The sequence below is a fragment of the Ctenocephalides felis genome, unplaced genomic scaffold, assembly GCF_003426905.1.
Source record: "Ctenocephalides felis isolate EL2017-DRISC unplaced genomic scaffold, ASM342690v1 CF-g0.4_SCAFFOLD_03573, whole genome shotgun sequence".
Classification (NCBI taxonomy): Eukaryota; Metazoa; Arthropoda; class Insecta; order Siphonaptera; family Pulicidae; genus Ctenocephalides; species Ctenocephalides felis.
Window position 1 is genome coordinate 21348369 of NW_020539727.1, and position 22307 is coordinate 21370675.

Sequence of the window (22307 nt, forward strand, 5' to 3'; positions counted from 1 at the left end):
CCGTCCCCAAAGTTAACTTCTTATGATTTATATAAGGTATTTGAAAAAATTATTTATAGAGAACTAATTCCTTCTGTTAGAACTTCAATTTCTACTAATCAACATGGATTCATGCCTGCCCGTTCTGAGATAACAAATTTAAACAGTATATAGCTGATAATCTTGACACTAATGGACAAGTTGATGTTATTTACAGTGACTTCAGTAAAGCTTTTGACAAAATTGATCATAACATTCTTCTTACTAAATTATCCAAGATTGGTCTTAATTCTTCACTTATTTATTTTTTTAAGAGTTATCTTCATAATCGTAAACAGTTCGTCTATCTTAATGGATTCTTGAGTAACATTGAAAATATCAGTTCAGGTGTTCCTCAGGGATCCATTCTTGGTCCACTGCTATTTATTATTTTTATTAATGACATATCTGATATTATTAGCTGTCCACATTTATTATTTGCAGATGATCTCAAAATATGTCTCAAAATAAATTCTATTGATGACTGCTTATTATAATCTTGACACTAATGGACAAGTTGACGTTATTTACACTGACTTCAGTAAAGCTTTTGACAAAATTGATCATAACATTCTTCTTAATAAATTATCTAAGATTAGTCTTAATTCTTCACTTATTTATTTTTTTAAGAGTTATCTTCATAATCGTAAACAGTTCGTCTATCTTAATGGATTCTTGAGTAACATTGAAAATATCAGTTCAGGTGTTCCTCAGGGATCCATTCTTGGTCCACTGCTATTTATTATTTTTATTAATGACATATCTGATATTATTAGCTGTCCACATTTATTATTTGCAGATGATCTCAAATATGTCTCAAAATAAATTCTATTGATGACTGCTTATTATTACAGTCTCAACTTGACTCTTTCCACTCTTGGTGTGTCTTTAACAAATTGCATTTAAGTATATCAAAGTGCAAGATTCTTAGTTTTTCACATAAGCGCGTAAGAACAAGATAGATGTAATAAAATTTTAGATTTAGGAGTTTTATTTGATTCTGGATCATATAACTGATATTTGTAATAGAGCACACAAATCTTTAGGTTTGATACTGAGAAATTGTAAACAATTCAATTCTACCAATGCACTTCTTTGCATGTACTATTCTATTGTACGTTCAAAATTAGAATATGGTTCGATTATTTGGTATCCTCATCAAATCAACAACTCTGATGCGATAGAGAAGGTTCAGCGAAAATTTCTGGAATATCTTTATTATAAAACATATAAAATTTACCCTGACCACAACACTTTACTAAAAGAATTTGGTATTCTTTACCTTGCCTCACGTCGATTTATCTGTACAATTATGTTCTTATTTAAACTTTGCAATAATTCTATAGACTGTCCTGTTATTCTCAACCAACTATCCTTTTAGGTTCACAATTATTTTTCAATTATCCTACTCCTAAATCTAATTCTCTCTCAAATTCGCCTATTTTACTTATGTCCTCTAACTTTAACTTGATTAATAATGAAATAGATATTCACAACACTTCACCTAATCAAATAATCTCCATCTGCACAAGTTAACCTTTTTTATTTTCTTTTCAAATATCTCATTATTTTATCTTATTCTGTAAATATATAATATTGTTACATTCTGCATTATATGTAACTGTATGTTAAGCATTTTATGTTAATAACTATATATATTGTAATTTTGTATATATTTTAATTGTTATTCATTATGTAAAATAATTGTATTTTTGAGTGCTCTTGGAAGAAATCTGTGGGCTATATATTTAAAATAAATAAATAAATAACTCGGTCCTTTATTCCCAGGTCCTTATGAGTCTGGTGTGGCTTCATACAAACATCTCTATTTCAATGCGACTTCAGCAGCTGCCAAAATCTGGTTCCTGGTTGCTGGTGGTGCAATAGCTTTGTATGAATGTTCTGCACGTTTGCTTCGGCTGCACTCGGAAAAGGATCGATTGAGAAACCCAATGGTCGTCTTGTTTTGTGCCAGTGTTTTTTCTCACTATTATGCCTGGTGGGTTTGCTTGAACTACTACAATGACGACTTTTATGTGCAGTGGAACCACCAGATGTTCTTCACGGTAAGATAAAGGATCCAGGATAAAAAAAGAGTGCGCGTAAGGATCACACGCGATTGAAGTAAAACTTATTTGCTACTGTATAAAGTAGCAAATTTAAGTTGAGTGTAAATAAATACATCATATAACAATTTTGAATAATGTTTATTAGTAATATGGTAACACTCGTGATGCACACATTTATTAGTGTCGTCAATCATTATACACATTTATATAATGATAAATTATAAATTATATGTTTATGATTACATTAAAAATATGTATAATATTTACAAACAATAATGTAATCAAAGTCGTACTTAAAATATGACATGATCCTTTTAAAGTAATTGCTGATTAATAAATTCTATAATATTTATTCACACAGTGGATTATGTTAAACAACGCCTAAACAAATATTGTTTTTGCAAATTAACTCATCCTGTAACAATTGTGTTTGAAGAACTTCATGTAATTAAAATTAACATACATTCATTTACTGTTTGTATTTTTTTACTTTTTCGCTGTCGATATAATCTCATTCCTTGAACAGCTGTAATATCCGTCTTGCCTAACAAATTGAAGCCATACTTTTATATTTGTTTTATTTATCAAGCCCTGCACATAGCTTGATCTATGAATCATTTGCTTTTTTATGTGAACGTTAATGCAATGATCATCATCAATATTAGGAGGTAATAAATTAACCATATTATTAATGTCAACAGGCACATTTATAATTTGGCCAAACATTTCAAATTGTTCATTTGCATGTCGCAATCGTCTAATTTGCATGAAACACAACTTGGGTGAAATTAATCTTTCAGATACAGTATCTAGTTTAGCTAGATAATTTGGTATAGGTGGAAATACAAACCCGTTAAATTTACACAAAGTGGAAATTTTACCCGAATTTAATACCTTTCGACAAGTTTGACATCCAACCTGATTATTTCAATCAATATTCAAAAAACATTATTAAGAATTTGTTTTTGAGCATCATTTGATATTTCTAAGTCACTTTGAAGCCAAAGTCGATCACACACAAAACATACATAGCCAAAGCTATCATTTCTTACGCAGCGCAGATTTTTCCTTAGTTTCATTATTTATTTGCGATCATTTGCACTACAATTATTTATGGGGGACGGGATAAAATATTCTTCAGATCCTGACATTTTTATTAACTCACGAATTATACTGCTAACCCGTGTCGCGCCTAAAGAAGTTTTTACACCCATGTCGCGACTAAAGAAGTTTTACTTCAAAAATCTTGTTCTATTCTTCAATTAGTAAGCATCCACAATTGTCTTCACCACACATCAATTTTTTCCCCCAGGTGACAGAATTGTTGTCCACCGCCGTGGTGATGAATTTGGCGGACAAACAAAATCCAGTGACGTCCCGAAAAGTGTTTATCATCGTAGGGGTAGCCCTGCTCCACATTTTAGCCGGTGGTGCAGACCAGTTCTTCAACAACGTTGTCCGGGGCGAAGGATACTCCCACCAGGTAAGTAATAGTCTCAATATTTCACAATCTGATTTAGAAGTCGGGACATTTTTTTCGTTTTTGTCAAATAACTCAATAATTTCATATAGAACCACCCTTTTTTAGTTAGACAGGGAAAAACTAGATAAAATTTACTGCGTTTTCTAGGGAACACTTTTATACACTCCGATAAAAAAGTTTCGAATAAAACGACTTTGAATTTGATATTTTATTATAGCACAACTAGCAAACCCGACGAACTCCGTTTCGCCACCAGATGGTTTCGTGAGAAAGATGAAGAAATTTTTTGTTTGTTTTATATTTAAAAAGGAAAAATTTGATTTTATTACACAACAGTAATGAATTTATTTCGATCACAAAAATCGAAGTATTTTTTAGTTGAACTTCTCTAAGTAAATGAAAGTGAATCCGCAAATTATCCGTTTCATTGAAGTGCTCTTTGGTAAACCACATTTTTTGTTTTTTGGTCTGACGTTAACACAAACAAAGCGGATGGTTTTCCAACTCGTCAACAGGCAACGTATAACTGCTCATGTAAAAAACAATGATTCTCTAAATAATCTATTTCAAATTTATCCCGCAAACACTAAGCGATTGGCCTTGCGACTTGTTATTAAGGCGAACTGGAAATTGCATTCGTTTGAAGTCAAACGGAAGACCAGTCGGAATCATTGGTATGTCACCAAATCGCCAGCAATTTTTGATTGAATGGTGAAATTCAGTGCGTGTACATCATTATTCTTGGCGGCAAGAATTGCTCGTTGACTTAACCAAGCAAAATTCTGATAATTCTCACTAATGTCATTACTCGAATTTTTAATTACGGTGCATGAAGTTCCAGCAGCTTGCATTAAGGGACGATGCCATGCACAACTAATTTTGTTAGCTATAAACCTTGCGGAGCCCGAGACCTTTGCAACGAATGCAAAATTGTCGAAATCGGTACGTGCGTTCTGGAACTATTTCATCAGGAAGGAAAACCCGACTTATTTTTATATATATAGAAGATAATTAGAAAATTCGGGACATTTTTTTGGTTTTTGTCAAATAACTCAAAAATTTCATATGGAACCATCCCTTTTCAGTTGGATAGGGTGAAAGTAAATAAAATTTACAACATTTCCTAGGAAACACTTTTATACACTCCGATATAAAAGTTTTGAATAAAACGACTTTGAATTCGATATTTCATTCTTAAGCAATAAATATAGAAAATTCGGGACATTTTTTTGGTTTTTGTCAATATTTCACCACTTGATTTAGAAGTTCTTCAATCCTTTTCTATTTTTAGGTGATTCGAGATTTGGGTTTCATGATCCCTGATATCCTGCACGTCATCATACCCCTGATGGCCTACGATAAAGCCAGGAAAGATATGATGATCACCAGAACTCATTGGATACGAGACAATGCTGTCAGAAAAGATTTGACTTTGATGGTTATTGGGGTTGCTACTGGATTTTTGATTTGTGCTCTTCTGTGATCAAAGATTCACATTTTTATTGGAGATGTCAATTGGATAATCAACCAACCAGAGAGAACTGAACAAAATATAACATAAAATCGGTTGTGTTCACAGGCCTATAATATTTACGTTGATAACTGTCTTATACTAAGTCATATCAGAACAAGATGCCACATATCTTTGCAATGTAAAATCATATCATCGGCAGTACACATGTAACGACATATCTACAGAGGTACATATAAAATATCTATAAATCCGCATCACAAAATTTGAAGTGAAACTTCGTAAGGCTCATTACTAAAACACAACCCAAACATCCCTAAAATTCATGTTGTACCAAAACTAACTGTAGATTCCACCGTATATATTTTTAACAACTTGCTTTAAACTTTTTATAGCAAACTAAATCTTAACTGGACTCCCTTACGAAATGTGAAGTAAAACTTCTTAAGGCTCATTACTAAAACACATCCCAATCTATTTTATATTTTTTGTAAAAATTTACTTTAAACTTTTTAGAGCAAACTAAAGCATAACCGGACTCCCTTACAAAATCTGAAGTAAAACTTCATAAGTCTCTTTACAATCTTCCCTAAACTTTCATAAAACTAGCTGTAGATTTAAAAAAAAGTAGCAATAATGTTTGTGAAACGAAAACCTAGTTGTTTTGGTAGTGATAACTGTTAGCTGTTTTATATGTTAGGGTATAGAAAATAGTCCGGGAGGCCTGGACATTAAAAATTAAGTTTTTGAAGTGAATATTTTTTTAAAACATCCCAAAAGTTTTTTAAACATTTTAACTAATAATGTAATATTATTAAATAATAAAGATACGTTATTATTTTAATTGTAAGTTATATTTTGTATATTAATAATATTATATATTGAAAGAAACTCATATTTAACTTCCTGTAGTGTAGTTATAGTAATGGACCGAAAATCGAAAATGAAAATTTTTGCATTTCTTAACGTTCTGAAGGTTTCTGAACATTATGGCATACCTCAGAAAAAATGAGGTACAAATACGGATAAAATTTTTCGGGCGCACGGATCAACCGATTTGAATGGTTTAAAAAACATTCGATTCCTATTGATAGGGAGATGTGCTGATTAGTTTTTAGCAAAGGCAGGTCCAGCCGTTACGGAGATATGGAGCAAAGAGTGCAGAAAATACAAATCGAGCTTTTGTGAGAATAAAGTCTAGGATTTGAATGATCTAAAAAACAATCAATTTGTAATGATTGGGAGAAGAGGTGATTAGTTTTTGGCAAAGACAGGCCCCGCCATTTCGAAGATACAGATCTAAATGTGCAAAAAATGGCAATTTTTGAGTGAACTATGCGTCCGATTTGAATGATCTAAAAAACTTTCTGCTTGTATTGACAAAACAATTGCCTTTGAGAATAAAAAATTATTACACTTTTTTTTCCATAAAATATTTTTGTAATTTTGGATTAAAAATTCAAAAAATTATCCAGGCTAAGCACATTCTAAGCGCCACTCTGGTACAAATGTTTTTGCAAATGCATTTAGACTGTTTATGGAGCACTTTCACTGTAGCACTTTTCCAATTTTGTGGCAATTATTGAAAAATGTGAAAATGCCGCCAAGCTGAGCACAGTATAAGTGAAAATGCCGCACAGAATTATTCGCAAATGCGTTCAGACTGTGACTATACGGGAGCACTTTTTCAATTTTGTGTAAATTAGGCAACTATTTTTTTTTTTAAATTGAATTCGAAATGAAATGACGATTGTTAATGTTCTGGAGATAAATTGATTTATGATTTATATTAAACAAGATAGCAAAAATAATGAAAGTTACACAGTATTTGTGATAATATATTTGAAAACGTTTAAAATTTCTCGAATATTTCATTACTGTACGGGAAGTTCCAGCAATTTGCCTTAAAGCACGATGCCATACACCACTAGTTTCCTTTCTAATCGGATTCTAGCTAGATTCGAACTGGATTCAAATAGGATTTCAGGTTGAAATTAAAGACTTTTTACAAGTTTTTATTTTATTACATCAGTGTTGTCGTTTTTTTTGGTTGACTAAAGTATCCTGAGTGGACACGTCTATTTCTAAAAGCTATTTTAATTATTACTAAATATATATATAAATTTATTCGAGAGTTTGTGATAAAATACTGATTCGACATTAAAATTTGCGAAAACAAAAAATACAATAATAATAATAAAAAATAGGTACAAATTAGTAAGTGATAAAATTACTATTATTACATTTTTTTATTTTCGCAATATATACAATTAAGTCTATTAATCCTTCCCAAGGCACTCTCTAAATTGAAGTTTGGTAGAAAAAATAGGCTCGTTTTTTTAGGCTCGAAATTACAGACAAATATTATTTTGGAAGTGCTCAATATTTTTTTTATTCTATCTACACGCGTTTGAAAAAATGATATAAATATTTATAATATATTAATAATGGCAGTTAGTTTTAATTAATTAATTAATTTAAATATATTAATTTTATTTAAATAATGTGCACATTTATAAAAAATCAATTGGATTTGATAAAATTTGGAAAAGATTCTTTAAAGATTTAAAAATTGGACAAAAACATTTTTTTAAATTATTTAATTATTATTAGTGGATTAATTAAAGTTTAAAGATTTTTTTTCAGGTTTTTGTTGTCTACAAAAACTTTTACTATTATTATTTAAAAATATTAAAAACTTTTGCTATATTTTATTTATTTATGCAATTTAATTTATCTCTAAAATTTAGGAATATTAGACGAGTTTTTATCTAGTTTTAATAATAAAAAAAAATGTTTTAATAAAGTTAACAGTTTTTTTGGGTAAGATTCAAATTTATCTTCTAGTTCTTCCTAAAAAATCTTTAAATTCCAATTAACCGATTAATAATTCATTATTGTTACTTAACAGATCAAATAATGAAATATTATTTCAATTTTACAATTAAGGAACATTAGACAAGTTTTTTTCTAGTTTTAATATTTAAAAAAAGTTTTTTTTAATAAAGCTATAAGTTTTTAAAGTTAGTTTCAAATTTATCTTCTAGTTCTTTCTAAAAAAAATCTTTAAATTCCAATTAACCGATTAATAATAAATTAAAATACCTATACAAATCAATTATTAAAATATCATTTTATCTTTTTTATTTTAAAATGTGCACATTTTCTTTCAAATTTTTAATTTGTAAAAAAATCTATCGTGGAATGCTCAAGACAAAAAAAAAACTGTTGCAAACGAAATAAATATTTACAAGCTGTTTTAATTATAAATTTTAAGTTTAAGAAAAAGTTTTAAGTTTTTTTCTCATTTAAAATTAAGTTTATATTATAAGTTTGTGTTTAAAAAAAATTAAATATAAATATATTAAATTAAATCATAAATTAGTTGTTGGACGGAAAATCATAATATCATAATTATAAAAGTAATACTATACACTTAAAAAGAAATTAAGATTTATATATATATATATATATATATATATATATATAAATTATATTTAAACAAAACACATTAGAAATATTTGAAACCCACACAAAACTATATAACAACAAATTTTCAAACAAAATCTAATGCACAATGTTTAAATATAATTATTACATTCATAAAATTATAAATCCAAAAATAATTCCGGCCCTTTCAAAAAAAAAAATTCAGGCCGACGTTTCTAAACAAAATATATATATATTAATTGAGAATTTAATATTAAAGTACTTATATAATACTCGTTTTGCTAATGAGATTTCTTCGTTTGTACAAAAATTTTGGAAATTAATTTAATAAATACGCACTTTGTAATAAATAAAAAAATAAGTAATATATTGGATAGTAAAATACTTAAAATTTAGCAAAATACCTAAAAAATTCGTTTTGAAATCGTGAAACAAAGTAAAAAGTGTCAACATAAGCTAGGTAAAGTTTGTCGACTAAAATAAATGATAATGAAAATAAAAAACTAAAAAAATTCTTTCTAAATTTTAAAGTTCTTTCTCCTTCAAATAATTTAATAAAATTAGCAATAAAATTCTTTTAAAATTTGAGTCACAAAAAAAATGTGCTTACTTCGTTTGTACAAAATTTTTGGAAATTAATTTAATAAATACTCACTTATTGCAATAAATAAAAAAAGAAGTAATATATCGGTTAGCAAAATACTTAAAATTTAGCAAAATACCTAAAAGATTTGTTGTGAAATTTATCAGAATACCTAAAAGATTTGTTTTAAAATCGCAAAACAAAGTAAAAAGTGTCAACATAAGCTAGGTAAAGTTTGTCGACAAAAATAAATGTTAATAATAATTAAAATAAATTTAAAAAAAATCTTCCTGAATTTTCAGGAAAGATGGCTTTCTTCTTCAAATAACTTAATAAAATTAGCAATAAAGTTCTTTTAAAAGAGTTTCAAAAAATGTGCTCAAAACCAAAAACTTTGATTTCCAATAAACAAAAATTTCCAAAAAATATTAAACTAAAATTGGAATATCATAAAAAAAATCATAAAAAAATAAATCTACCTTCAACCTCCTCCTCATCTCCGTGCGCATTTAACAAAAAAAAATTCACGAGAACTCTAAATCCCTCATCCTCTGTCTATTTTATCATTAGTCCTAAATAAACCACTCCCTCTTCCTGGTGACCTGGTGTCCTGTATGTCCCTGCATAACGGCAGTGTCCGAATCCAGGGCAACTTCAGCACCACGTTCCTCCTGGGTCAGGTATTCGCCTTTGTGTCTGGCCAGGTAACGTCCAATCAGCACCGCCATTATGACCAGGAGGAGGAAGATTATTGCCAAAACACCTAGGTAAAGGATACAAATTTTAAAACTTGGTTCAAACTAAAAAGACTTTGTTAACTAATTAATATCGCGGTTCAAAAATTGTTTCGGAGGAGCCCAATATGAAGTGTGGTGTTCCTCAAGGTTCGATTCTTGGTTAACTTTAGTTACATGAAGTTCTTCAAACACAATTACATGACAAGTGAAATTGTATAAACAATATTTTGTTAGGCGTTGTTTAACATAATAATTTTCTGCAATTTTATAGATATTAAAAAATATTAAAGCAGGTACAGCTTCATTCTAACACGCCGAAGATATATCTTTTTTGTAAATATCTTTTTCAGAATTATATCTCAGACACTTTTGGAATTTTAGAGAAAGTCTACATGTTTTTCGTTTAGGATGGCCATTATTACAAAGTTGCATATTTTTATAAATAATGAAGAATAAATTGATATTTAGATTTATTACTCTAAACAAGAGATCAAACACAACAATAGTTTGTGTAGCTGTGTATCATTTATATACAGATACACTTTATAATGGACATCTATGCAGTTTATTCATTACTAGTGTTAATGAAATTATTCAAGATTGTTATATTACAGCTGTCCACTGTTTGAACAAAAATTATAGAATTTATTAATCAGCAATTACTTTATTTCTCTAATAAAGGTTCAAGTCCTAGATGCTAATTACAATGACAAACCGATCATGTCGTAATAGGTTGTCAAATATCTCCCTTCCGCCTTTTTGTATTATAAACCAAGAGCAAAAAAGCGGAAGGGAGATATTTGACAACCTAATATTTGAAGAATGACTTTAATTGCATTATTAATAAATTTGCTTAATTCAGAATAACCAGTTTTCAATGATCTTTGTATATTTAGACAAAAATCATTCAATTGCAGAAAACGTTTGCAAGGACCATGTTGGATTGCTTGATTTACCAAAATATTTGCTTTAAAATAAATCTCCAAAACAGTTCATTGTACAATAAATATATATTTTCCCAACTTACTTCCTAAAATGGCACTATCAACTTGATTATAGGCTTTCCTCAACTTCTCCTCGTCCAATTGAGGAGGTGGCCTGGTCTCAATTTCATTTGGAGGATGGGTAACCGGTTCTACACCACAGAAATCTTCTGTAAGTGGAGCTGAAAGGAAAAAACACCCATAAAGCACTCCTAAATAATAAATTTACTGACTCATCATCTGATGACCACTGATCATCTCTAAATATCTGATCTATTTTTAAAAGAGCGATAATTTCTAGTTGTTACTTTTTACTGATCTTTTTTTAAAGGACTGCTAATTTTTAGTTGTTTTTTTTCCTTACTTCCTAGAGATTTAACATTAGCAGGTCCGTTCTGCTGGAACAGCAACTTCAAAGGATAGATATCATCAAACTCAACACGAGAGACACATCCTGTAAATCCTTCCGTCATGGTTTCGTTTTTGCCAATGTACATGTACTGGATGTTGTTGAACTGGGCATCTGCTGATGATTTGACGTTGAAATGGTACTCAACTGGATCATAATTGTCAATCTGTGAAAAATAACAAAGTTTAATTTTTTTTTATTTACTATATTTATTACAACTGTTAAATAATTTAGCATCTAGTAATAATAATGAACAATAACATAAATTTAAATAAAAAAGAGTACAAAGGATAGAATTTACATTAAAATGATATCCGTAGTATGATGATTCAATATTCAGACTCCGTTCGCTCAAAAATTCGATTTCTATTTTCTGCACTCTTTGCTCCGAATCTCCAAAACGGCTGGACCTGCCTTTGCCAAAAACTAATCAGCTCTTTTCCCAATCAATAGGAATCGAATGCTTTTTGAACCATTCAAATCGTTCAAGACAAACCAAAAAACGTTCAGAAACCTTCAAAACGTCGAGAAATGTAAAAAATTTTCAATTCCGATTTTCGGCCCATTACAATAACTTACCCTACGGGAAGTTAATAAGAACAAATAATAATAATAATATTACTAAAATTAATAAATAAAATTTCTTAATAATAAAATAATACTAGAAAAACAATAAAGTGGAATAAAAACAATAAGTGACAGATAATAATAAATATAACAAAATAACAATATTAGAAAAAATAAGATAATAATAATATAGTAATGATAAAAATAATAATAATAATTTAGCAAACTATTTCTATAAATAAAAAATAATCAGTGGACCAAGAATGAAACCTTGTGGAACACCCAATTTCATACTTAGTTTTCTGCTGAATAAAATATATTTTATTGTGCATTAAATGTTCGTGTTTTTGAAGACAAATTGAAGACAGAACTTGGTGAAATTGGTAATTTTAATAGATTGTTACCTTAAGAACTAGAGTTGATCCTGCGTTTTTCCTGGACAGTCTCACATCATGGTATTGTCCAAGTCCAAAATGCTTATTCGGAAAAATAACTTCTTGTCTTTCAAATCCAAAGTCAAAGACAACCCTGAAGTGTCCTTCAAAACCACAAAACAATTTAATAAACGTGGTAAATATTTAAATTGGAACATAGTTATATTTACCTGAATTGGACACCATCATGGTCAAGTACTCTCCAGTAATATTAGAGAAGAACCCTAGTAAAAATCCTTTCGGGTTCGTCGTCGTAAATCCAACCCTGATGTTTTCCTTAATCGTAGACCTCCAGGAACCCATAAAATCGTACTTGATCATACTGCTTTGTCTCAAATTCACACCAATTTCTAGAAAAAGAATAATAGATAAATATAATGACACATTGCATAATAATAATAATATGATGTGATGACTTACCATCAGCACAAATAGGTCCTTTAAAAGCAGTCCACCGGCAGTCACATGAATATCCATCATAACCCTCGTGGCAAATACCATTGTTCAAACAAGGGCTGCTCTCGCATTTTCCGACGCAACCTTGGGTAATTCCATAAAGACCTGGAAAAAACGACAATGTGTAAAAAAATCATGCTGTATATATTTTTAATCCAAAAGTTACCTCTCTTGGCATATCCTTTCAAATCCACCAACTCTCCATTCAGCAACAAGGCACGTATACAACCAACAAAACCGTCACGATAATCGACAGAAGCACCAATTGTTAAATCGGATGTTAGATGTAAGGCTCTGACTGGTCCTGGTGGTTCTCTGACTTCAGCTTTTTGGGCACCGTCCACAACTATACGAGCTTCCTTCCTAAAAAGGAAGATGAAACATGAAACCAAGGAAAAAATTATAATAAGCAAATGTTTTTTTTACCTATTTCTCTCGACGCTGACGGAGTGCCAGTTGTCGTCATTCAGATGGTAAGCGGTTTCAACACTGACACCCAATGGTCCGCTTCCTGCTTGATATTGGAACTGGAGTTTGGTTCCACCGATGATCGACAGCTTTATGTTGTCTGTAGGTCCCTGAGATAATAGATAGATTAAATAGATTAAATTTATCATCATCATTATCATTATTATTATCATTATCATTATTATTATTATTATTATTATTATTCTTATATTATTATATTATTACAGTGCTATGCAATAAGACAGCATTCTCAATAGTAGTCTTGAATTCAAAATATATATCTCCACTGTGACCCATATCGAACGTCGGAATATTCAAAGCGGCATCTTTAATCCTTATAGTCACCACGTTGTTGAAAAGATCTGCACCCAAAAAACATCAGAATTAGTAAAATATATACATGAAGCAAAAAACTATCATTTATTTACCATCCCCTTCACAAAGCAACGGTCCCAAAGTATATCTGCCCTCTTTCTCGTCCAAAGGATTGCCAGTGTCACCAAAACGCAGTTGTCTAACAGGAAGATACTCCTTTTCTGTAATGTCACCGCCATCTTCTTCCCATTCTGAAAAAATGAAACAAAATTAGACAACTAGTAGTGTATGGCATCGTGCCTTGAGGCAAATTGCTGAAACTTCCCGTACCGTAACGAAATATTCGAGAAATATTAAACGTTTTCAAATACATCATTACAAATACTGTAACTTGAACTGGGACAATCATATTCATTCCATACTTGTTAATTCCTAAGTTAATTAAAACCTGTTTCATGTTGAGGATTCTAAAATCAAAAATTAGTTTAAATTGCCTTCTTTCAATTTATTATTCTAATTTCTATTCGCAAGCTGCGGATTCTCGTCATCCTTAAAGGATATATTCAAATTACAGAAAAAAGCATTAAGAATATTTTTCCCTCAGTTCTTTGTCCTTATGTAGGAATCTTTTCCGACTATTTAACAACACTGTTCTCACTGTTCCTTGTATATTTTTGCTAATTGTCATTTGCTAAACGTTGTCATTCATAAAGAATAATCCTGAACGCTTCAACATATCCTCTATGTTGAATTCCTATTATAAAACAAGAAATTTGACTATAAAAGGACCATCTTTTAAACTTGAAACATCTTTCGATACCATAGATGAAAGAGGAGTACAGCTTTTTAATCTACTCCCACTACATATTAGGAAATTGAATGATCGTCAATTTCATAATACCATTGTTAAACTTTTAAAAGCCCAAAGTTTCTACAATACTTCTGAGTTTGCCAATTTCGATATCAAACATTATTTTGATAATGAAATGCCTACTGATAATATTTGATACTTTTTTTTCCAATAGTTACAATTAGTTTCTCCCTTTTCCATACTTTTTCTAATTTTCATTCTAAATTTTAACATTTTTCTACCCTTAGTATTTTAACATTACAATTATTTTCATATTATATATTTTGTTTTGATACTGCTCTTAATTATTATTTAAAGGATATTTAAAGGATTTTCTTACTATAAAAAGAATCTCAAGATCTACAAGCCTTAATTAAACTATTTGAATTTATTTTTAATTTAATTTTATTTTTTTTTTATTTTATTTTAATTTTTATTTAATATTTTTTTTGCTATCTTATTATATCTGACAATGAGTAAATCAAATGTAAATCATAAATCAATTTATCTCCCGGAACATTAACAATCGTCATTTCATTTCGAATTCAATTTAAAAAAAATAGTTGCCTAATTTACACAAAATTGAAAAATCGCTCCCGTATAGTCACAGTCTAAACGCATTTGCAAATAATTCTGTGCGACATTTTCGCTTGTACTGTGCTTAGCTTGGCGGCATTTTCACATTTTTCAATAGTTTTGGGTAAACATTTGTACCAGAGTGGCGCTTAGGCTGTGCTTAACCTGGGCAATTTTTTGAATTTTTAATCCAAAATTACAAAAATATTTTATGGAAAATGAGAAATGAAATTTTTTTTACACATTTAGCCTACGAAGCTCTCCGAAATGGCGGGACCTGTATTTGCCAAAAACTAATCACCTCTTCTACCAATCATTACAAATTGAATGTTTTTTAGATCATTCAAATCCGATACTCCGTTCTCTCAAGAACTCGATTTGTATTTTCTGCACTCTTTGCTCCGTATCTCCGTAACGGCTGGACCTACCTTTGCCAAAAACTAATCCGCACATCTCCCTATCAATGCAAATCGAATGGTAAATGAATCATTCAAACCGGTTAAAAAATGCGGACATACAAAACACACACACACACACATCCATTTAGTTTCTGAAGTATGCTCCTTGAAAATGTTCAGAAACCTTCAAAACGTCGAGAAATGCAAAAATTTTCATTTTCGATTTTCGGCCCATTACTATAACTACTCTACGTGAAATTAATCAAGTATATTAGGTTGTCAAATATCTCCCTTCCGCTTTTTTGCTATTGGTTTATAATACAAAAAGGCGGAAGGGAGATATTTGACAACCTAATATTTATCAAAGTTATCTATTTTCTTACCAAGTCTACCAGCGTCACAGTTGCACCATTTGGTGGGATCTACACAATTATCAGCAATACCGCATTCGCATTTCCTACTTCCTGGTAAACCTCCTGCCCAGTAGTCCATTCTCTGGTTGTGTCTGGACACCCACCAGGACATGGGACGGAAGTTAACTTCTTCAGCTAAGAATAAATAGTCAGAGACAATTAAAACAGGAGATAAGGAAAAGTCAAAAAATTGTTTTTATGTGTCTTTTATCTTACATGGTGAGTTCATCAACTTGGATGCCCTGCAGGCATAAGTCAACCGTTGTCTACAGCTGGTGGATCGATTAAGCAAGGCCTCGATTTGGTTCATAGAAGCATCGTACAGAATATTCTGTTTGAAGCTTCCTGCTTCCTGGAAACCGTCCACGATCGTCGAATGCTCTTGACTGTGACTTAGAAGAGTCACCACACGACCATCACCTGAAAAAAATTAATAATTAATAAATATTTTTAATGGCGAGAAAATAAAAAGGTTGCTTACTGTAAAACTCGCACGTTACTGGGAAAGGATCCAAGGGTCCACTTCCGTCGACGTCAATTTTTATTCGAGCCCGAACGTTTACGGAATGTACATTTTTGTAAGCCTGGCAGGATAATGGATTCAGAGCTGAAAGGATAAAAGATAAATAGAATTAAATTCTTTGTCTGCGTTTTCGCCAAATTTTTATCAGCTACAGCTGTTTCCACAAATTTTCACCCTACCAGAGCAGATGCAATAGACCTTGTGGAACTCCTAGAGCTATATTTATTTACTTTAATCTTATATATATAAAAATGAATCTCAAAATGTGTTGGTGAGCGCATAACTCAACAACGCCTGGACCAATTTTGCCAATTATTTTTTTAAAATGTTCGTTGAAGTCCAAAGACGGTTCTTATGGCGAGAAAAAATCGAATAATTGCCAAAAAAAAAACCCTAAAAACAGCCCTTTTCTTTTTCTCATACAAACGTTTTCTAACTAAAACGTAGAATCACTTTGATCTTTATTGCTATTATATAAAGTTCATATTAAATTACAAGCACTCACTGTATACTCCTCCTAAACGATTATGCGGATTTTGATAAATCTTTCTGAATTTTGTTAAGAAAATTTTCTATGATGTATGTGATTATAAAGTATTGGGATGTATGTGCAATATTGTAGAAATAAATGGAAAAAATTGCAAAAAACGACATGTAATTGTTTGCATTGAAAACAAATGAAAACTAGCATCTACCAAAAATTTCAATTTACTTATGAACCTAGACAATATTAGAATATGTATAATAAATTTATGATTATGAATAAGAAAAATGAAATGTCTATATTATTATTGCCGAAAAGCAGCTGAGAAAGATGTGCCAGAAATTGAAATAATATAAAATACAGTACATGTATGGCAGATTGAATGATACACATATGAACAGAATATGACAAATTAATTCACTTAAAATATGAAATTAAGTATTAATCAGGGCCAGTCCTACTTTTAATGCGATGCATGCAAAAATACAAGTGCACGCCTTAGGGGGCATCAACACAAGATTCGGATATTAAATTTTCAATATAGTTTTTTTTTTTTTCAATATATAATTCCTTTGCATCTTCTACTGATCTTTCTACAATATTTTTAAAATTCGTAAAAATTTCACTTAAGATTAAGATACAATTTTGGATTTCTTAAATAATAAAAAATTAAATTAATTTAATCCAACATGAAGTACCAGTGTTATGTTATGGTTATGGTTATGTTATACCGTTTAAAATACTTCAATATTTAATATAATGTGGGAATTGAGACTCATAATTTTATTTAAAGCAGTTCTACATTTAACATCGCTCATATTGTAAAATGTATATGTATTTTGGCGTGTAGAGTAATTTAAAAAACAATAATTATTACTTTTAGGTCAACAGTAAAATTAGTATATTATATTAAAAAATTGTAGACATGGGTACAGGACAATGTTTGTCGGATCATCTAGCATATCAATAAATATCATAAATTGAATTAAATCCACGTTATTGCCAAAATTTTACTAGCTACAACTTGGGGCATATAAATTTTATTTCATAAATGTAATTATTTTCGATATTTTCACTAGAATTTGCAAATTTACACCCTACGGATTATGGACCAAGAACAGATCCTTGTGGAACTCCTAGAGCTATATTTATCTTATCATTTTCCACTTACAAGTGTGGCAGACAGCTCCAGCATATCCAGTGCTCTGGCAATCACAGAAAAATTCAATACTGTTCTGCCTGCAAATTCCGTTATGTTTGCAAGGATTCGGGTTGCACCTGTCGGTCATCCTGCAGGCATCAAAAACAACCTCACCATCGCAGCAGTACTCCTCCTTCTTCCAATCCGATGGCAATTTGTAGTTACCATCCACCGAGATCATCCTCATGCAGCCGACAAAACCTGGACCGTTCTTACCACCTAGATAAAAGAAATAAAAAAGTAAAGTTAAATAGGATTCTATTCTTACCAAATTTGGGTAAATGAGATTCTTTTATTACCTGCTATAAGGTACAGAGATCCGGTCTGCATTGATATTATCCTCACGGTTCTCATGGGTCTCTTGTCGATATCCAGAACTAGTAAATTGGTTGATATTGTCAAAACTAGGTTGTGCCATTTGCCATCGTTGAAAGTCTCTTCGTAGTTGTCTAGGATTGCTACGGGGTTGTTTTCGGTGACCAGCTCTACTTTTACTTTACCTTCTTCTAGATAAACCTAGAAAATAGACTCTTGTTCATATGTATACATACATGTTTGAAGAAATTAAAGAGTCTGAAATTAACTTTGAGATAAAAATTAGTTTAAAAAAATGAATTGAATAGTTCAGGAGATACATAGCATTCTGTGAAAAAATGTAAGTAGTGGAAAAAAGTGCCTAAGAGTCACTGAAACATTTCAGTGATAAATTTCTGCTAAACTAATGAAGATAAAGTTATGAATTATTTTAACAAATAAAAAGGGTCATATACTAGCTTCAAGGTAACAATTAGTTTAAAGAAATGACTTGCATCCTTTAGGACAAACAGATTTTTCTAAAAAAATTTCAAATACGGCCGTAAAGGTTAATTTTGTCGCCAGTCAAATTCTGGTAAAAACTGTTGTTCGAAAAAATAGCATTTTCTGATAAAATAAATATTAATTTTTTTAAATATTAGTTTAACAAGCTTTAATATTGCTAGAAAAATTGAGAACTTGCCCGAGAACATAGCAACAACGCATTTCTAAATAGAAAAAAAATTAAATAAGTAAATCTTATAAAGTCACGAGCAATTTAGATCGTGAATATATCGATTTTCAATACTAAAGTACTTTAGCTCAATGGTGATGCAATGCATAAAGGAATATACGAGTCAAATGGCGAACTGCAATTGTTTTTGGATATGAAATAATACGTATAGTGCTTTCGTCATTTTGGTAATAAAGAACAATATCTTTTGCAGAATCTTGTGTTTCACTTTTCATATTCAAAAAAAAGAAAATGTGAACAAATTTTAAATGTGATTCCAAATGTTCAAAGATAACAAGACAGCTGTTTTCATGTAAATGTTTTCTCCGCCATGTTAAATAATACACATTTAAAAAATGCATTTTTTCGCTTTTGAAAAAAAACAAATCAAATTATGATAAATTCTTTTTTTGGTCCACAAAAGAAAAGCCGCTCGATGATAATTCATTCATTCAGAAAAAAATCTAAATTAGAGATTGTGCCAGTTTTTAAATGTTTTTCAATATTTTGTGCCCCAATTTTGACTATGGATTTAACTTCAGCGGTAAAAGGTACATTGGAAAACATATGTCACAACCCAATACAGATAACTCTTTTTTGTGAACCTGTGTTAATTTCAATCATAAAATTCATAAAAAATACCACCTACCAAAACTGAGTAAAACATACTTTTCGCATCAAAAAATTAAAATAAAGAACACAATCTAAAAAAAACGGCTGATATTGTTCAGCTTATATAAAAAAAGCAGTGCCAAATTTTTTATTAAAGTTTTCAAGTAAATTGGTTTTTCTGTTTAACTATTATTTGTTTTTATTTTCTATTTATATTTATAAACACTTACAACATACACTCGTAATTATATAAAATATATTCTTTTTTCAATTATGTATATTTGTTCTTGTGGCAATTTTGTAATTTTGTTGCAATTACATTATTTCTGCGCCCAGTCAACAAATCTTTTGACTTAAAATTAGTTCAGACTTTTGAGTTTATGAAAAAGCTTCAGTTTTATTTAAAAAGAAAAAGCAATTTATTTTTATCACGGATTGTACGAACGTAACATTTTTTTTAAATTTTGGTCTATATTTTAATTTTTTTTTAATGCGGAATGTAAAACTATATACAACTCCAAATTTTCATTATTTTATAATAGTCATTTAAGAAATCAATCATTTTTTATTTAGCTCGGTAATCGATCAATTAACTATTCTCGCCTTTTTGTGAACGTTTTTAATTGAAATTCGATCAAGATTTTTCTGAGCTTATAAAAAAGCTTAAATTTATCCGCTCAATCAAAAACAATTCTTGGACATTGGCAACCAAATGGTTACTTTGGATAAAACTAACTGATTTGCAGGCTTATCCTATTGTACAAACATTTCTCGATGTGCATAAGAAATTTTTGAATGTCTCACAAAAGGAGCTATTTCAGCAAAAAAATTAAAAATTCAATTTTATAATCAGGAGCTAAAACTGTTTTTGAGAGAAAATTGGAATTTTTTTCAGAGTATAACATAATTACAATATGAATGTTAGTATTTTAGCGTTGTAGTGGGTAAATTGTCAATGTAATAATATTTATACATTCAGAATTAGTCATTTCTTATACTAATGATTTTTTATAAATATTTTCTGTACCAAAATGTTCGCCGGGTCAGCTAGTATATATATAAATTACGTGCGGCCCGCCATAAAATTTGAAAATTTAAATTGGCCCGCGGGTAGAAAAGGTTACTCGCCCTTGCTTTAGGAGATACATGGCATTTTGTAAAAAATTGTTACAATAAAAATGCCTCTATTGACTGGTTCAGTAGTTAATAATTGAGTCATTAGAACAAAATAAATATAAATTACTAGAAAAAAAATAAAGAATGAATAATATTAATATAACAAGAATATATACAAAGTATATATATTACCTTAACATGCCCTCGGCTTGTAAATTCATGGAACAGCATCATGCCAGTCTCTTCGTAAGTCCTGAAGGAGAACGAAACGTTCATCGAGTTGACACCTTCATATCCTCTTAGTTTGGCATGCGCCTTGCTTGTCAGGAAGGTTACTGGGATAATTGGAGGTTCCTGTAAATAAAAAAATAATTAAAAGTATTGGTAAACAAAAAATAAGACTATATTATTATTTTTCTTACCGGACAAGTATACATCGTATGGACTTTGGTGTACCGAAGAGCCTCTCCTTCTTCAAAAGCTTGCCTCATGTCCAACATGATGTTCGTGGAATTGAAATACAAATTTTCCATGCAACCTGTGAAATTTTGAGCAACCACCAGGCCTTCTTGAGTGTTCGGGACGCCACCAATGTAAAACTGAAAATAGACACAAAATTTTAGATATATAAATATACTAGCTGACCCGGCAAACGTTGTTTTGCTAAGTAAGGTATATTCTAAACAATTTCCAGAGAATCAAAAATATTAATACTTTAAGTGCATAAGGATGTGTTCGAATGCTATATATAATGAGGTATTATAAAAACAATAAACCCCATTAGTTTGTCTATGTTTTGTCAATACAATCAAACTGGAAGCTTTATGCACTTTCTATAGAAATCAAGGTATAATCCAATCCAAGTCTTTTTTTGGTATTTCGACTTATTATTATTGATTACGTTTTAAGCTTTTCAGATTCTTTTTAGATTCTGGATTTTTTGTATAATTGTAAATAATACTACTGAGCTTATACAAATTTTTCAAATTTCTGCAAGGAGAAATAGCAAATGAATTAGATATATCTGCTTTGACTTGCTTTTTGAAAAGTTTCAAGTAACATCCTTGAATTAAAGTAAATTTAATAAAAAAAAGTATATACGTAAGACAGGGCAAGACACAAAGGTCCAATTTGAGTTTGAGCAAATATAAATTTTATTATGAAAATCAAACCAATTTTATCACAACAAATGACACATTTCAAACGAACAATTATTTGACTGCGTTCAGTAAAACTACCAGCTACTTCATCATTGTAAAAACGTGCTTTTTTTTGCTGTCTTTCAAAAATTTGTTATTTATAACTTTTTGCCCTATAGGCGGGGTAACTTGGAGCGGCCAGATGACAAACAGATTTAATGTCTTATTTTAATTTTAAAGGTATTTTACAAAATAATTACATTTTTAACTAATGCTAAAAAAGTACCAACAGAAGAAAATACTTTTACTATAGATTTTCAAAGATGACCGTTTATCTCCCAATATCAAAGTCATAAGAATCAAGGTTATAGCTGGTTATACATCCTTTTCCCTTTACTTTCAAATAATGTTGTTAAACCAATGCTTTAGCTTTACTCGTTTTTGACATTTTGGTCCTGGAACTTTTAACCCCGTACCTTAATATATTATTAACCATTCTTCGTTAAATTCTGGTAAATTATATCT

At 30.1% G+C, this 22307-nt stretch overlaps 2 protein-coding genes across 2 annotated transcripts in view; one reads left to right on the plus strand and one right to left on the minus strand.

Annotated features, from left to right (window-relative positions):
- Positions 1-1787: 1787 nt before the first annotated feature.
- LOC113389750 lies at positions 1788-5053 on the plus strand (the record flags this gene model as incomplete). Its single annotated transcript, XM_026626760.1, has 3 exons — positions 1788-2084; positions 3400-3570; positions 4862-5053. Coding segments are annotated over 3 exons (660 nt in total), but the record flags the coding sequence as incomplete, so codon positions are not given.
- Positions 5054-9557: 4504 nt separating this feature from the next.
- The window catches only part of LOC113388996 (neurexin-4), a 55307-nt gene continuing 42557 nt past the window's right edge, over positions 9558-22307 (minus strand). Inside the window, exons 7-23 of the mRNA XM_026626027.1 lie at positions 21066-21242; positions 20836-20997; positions 18188-18404; positions 17859-18107; positions 16162-16287; positions 15897-16100; positions 15651-15815; positions 13557-13694; positions 13354-13490; positions 13087-13238; positions 12827-13023; positions 12625-12765; positions 12375-12554; positions 12175-12308; positions 11159-11369; positions 10839-10976; positions 9558-9837 (exon numbers count right to left, since the gene is read on the minus strand). Coding sequence (XP_026481812.1) covers positions 9647-9837; positions 10839-10976; positions 11159-11369; positions 12175-12308; positions 12375-12554; positions 12625-12765; positions 12827-13023; positions 13087-13238; positions 13354-13490; positions 13557-13694; positions 15651-15815; positions 15897-16100; positions 16162-16287; positions 17859-18107; positions 18188-18404; positions 20836-20997; positions 21066-21242 — 2919 coding nt within the window. The 3' untranslated portion in view covers positions 9558-9646. The remainder of the gene's footprint in view (positions 9838-10838; positions 10977-11158; positions 11370-12174; positions 12309-12374; positions 12555-12624; positions 12766-12826; positions 13024-13086; positions 13239-13353; positions 13491-13556; positions 13695-15650; positions 15816-15896; positions 16101-16161; positions 16288-17858; positions 18108-18187; positions 18405-20835; positions 20998-21065; positions 21243-22307) is intronic.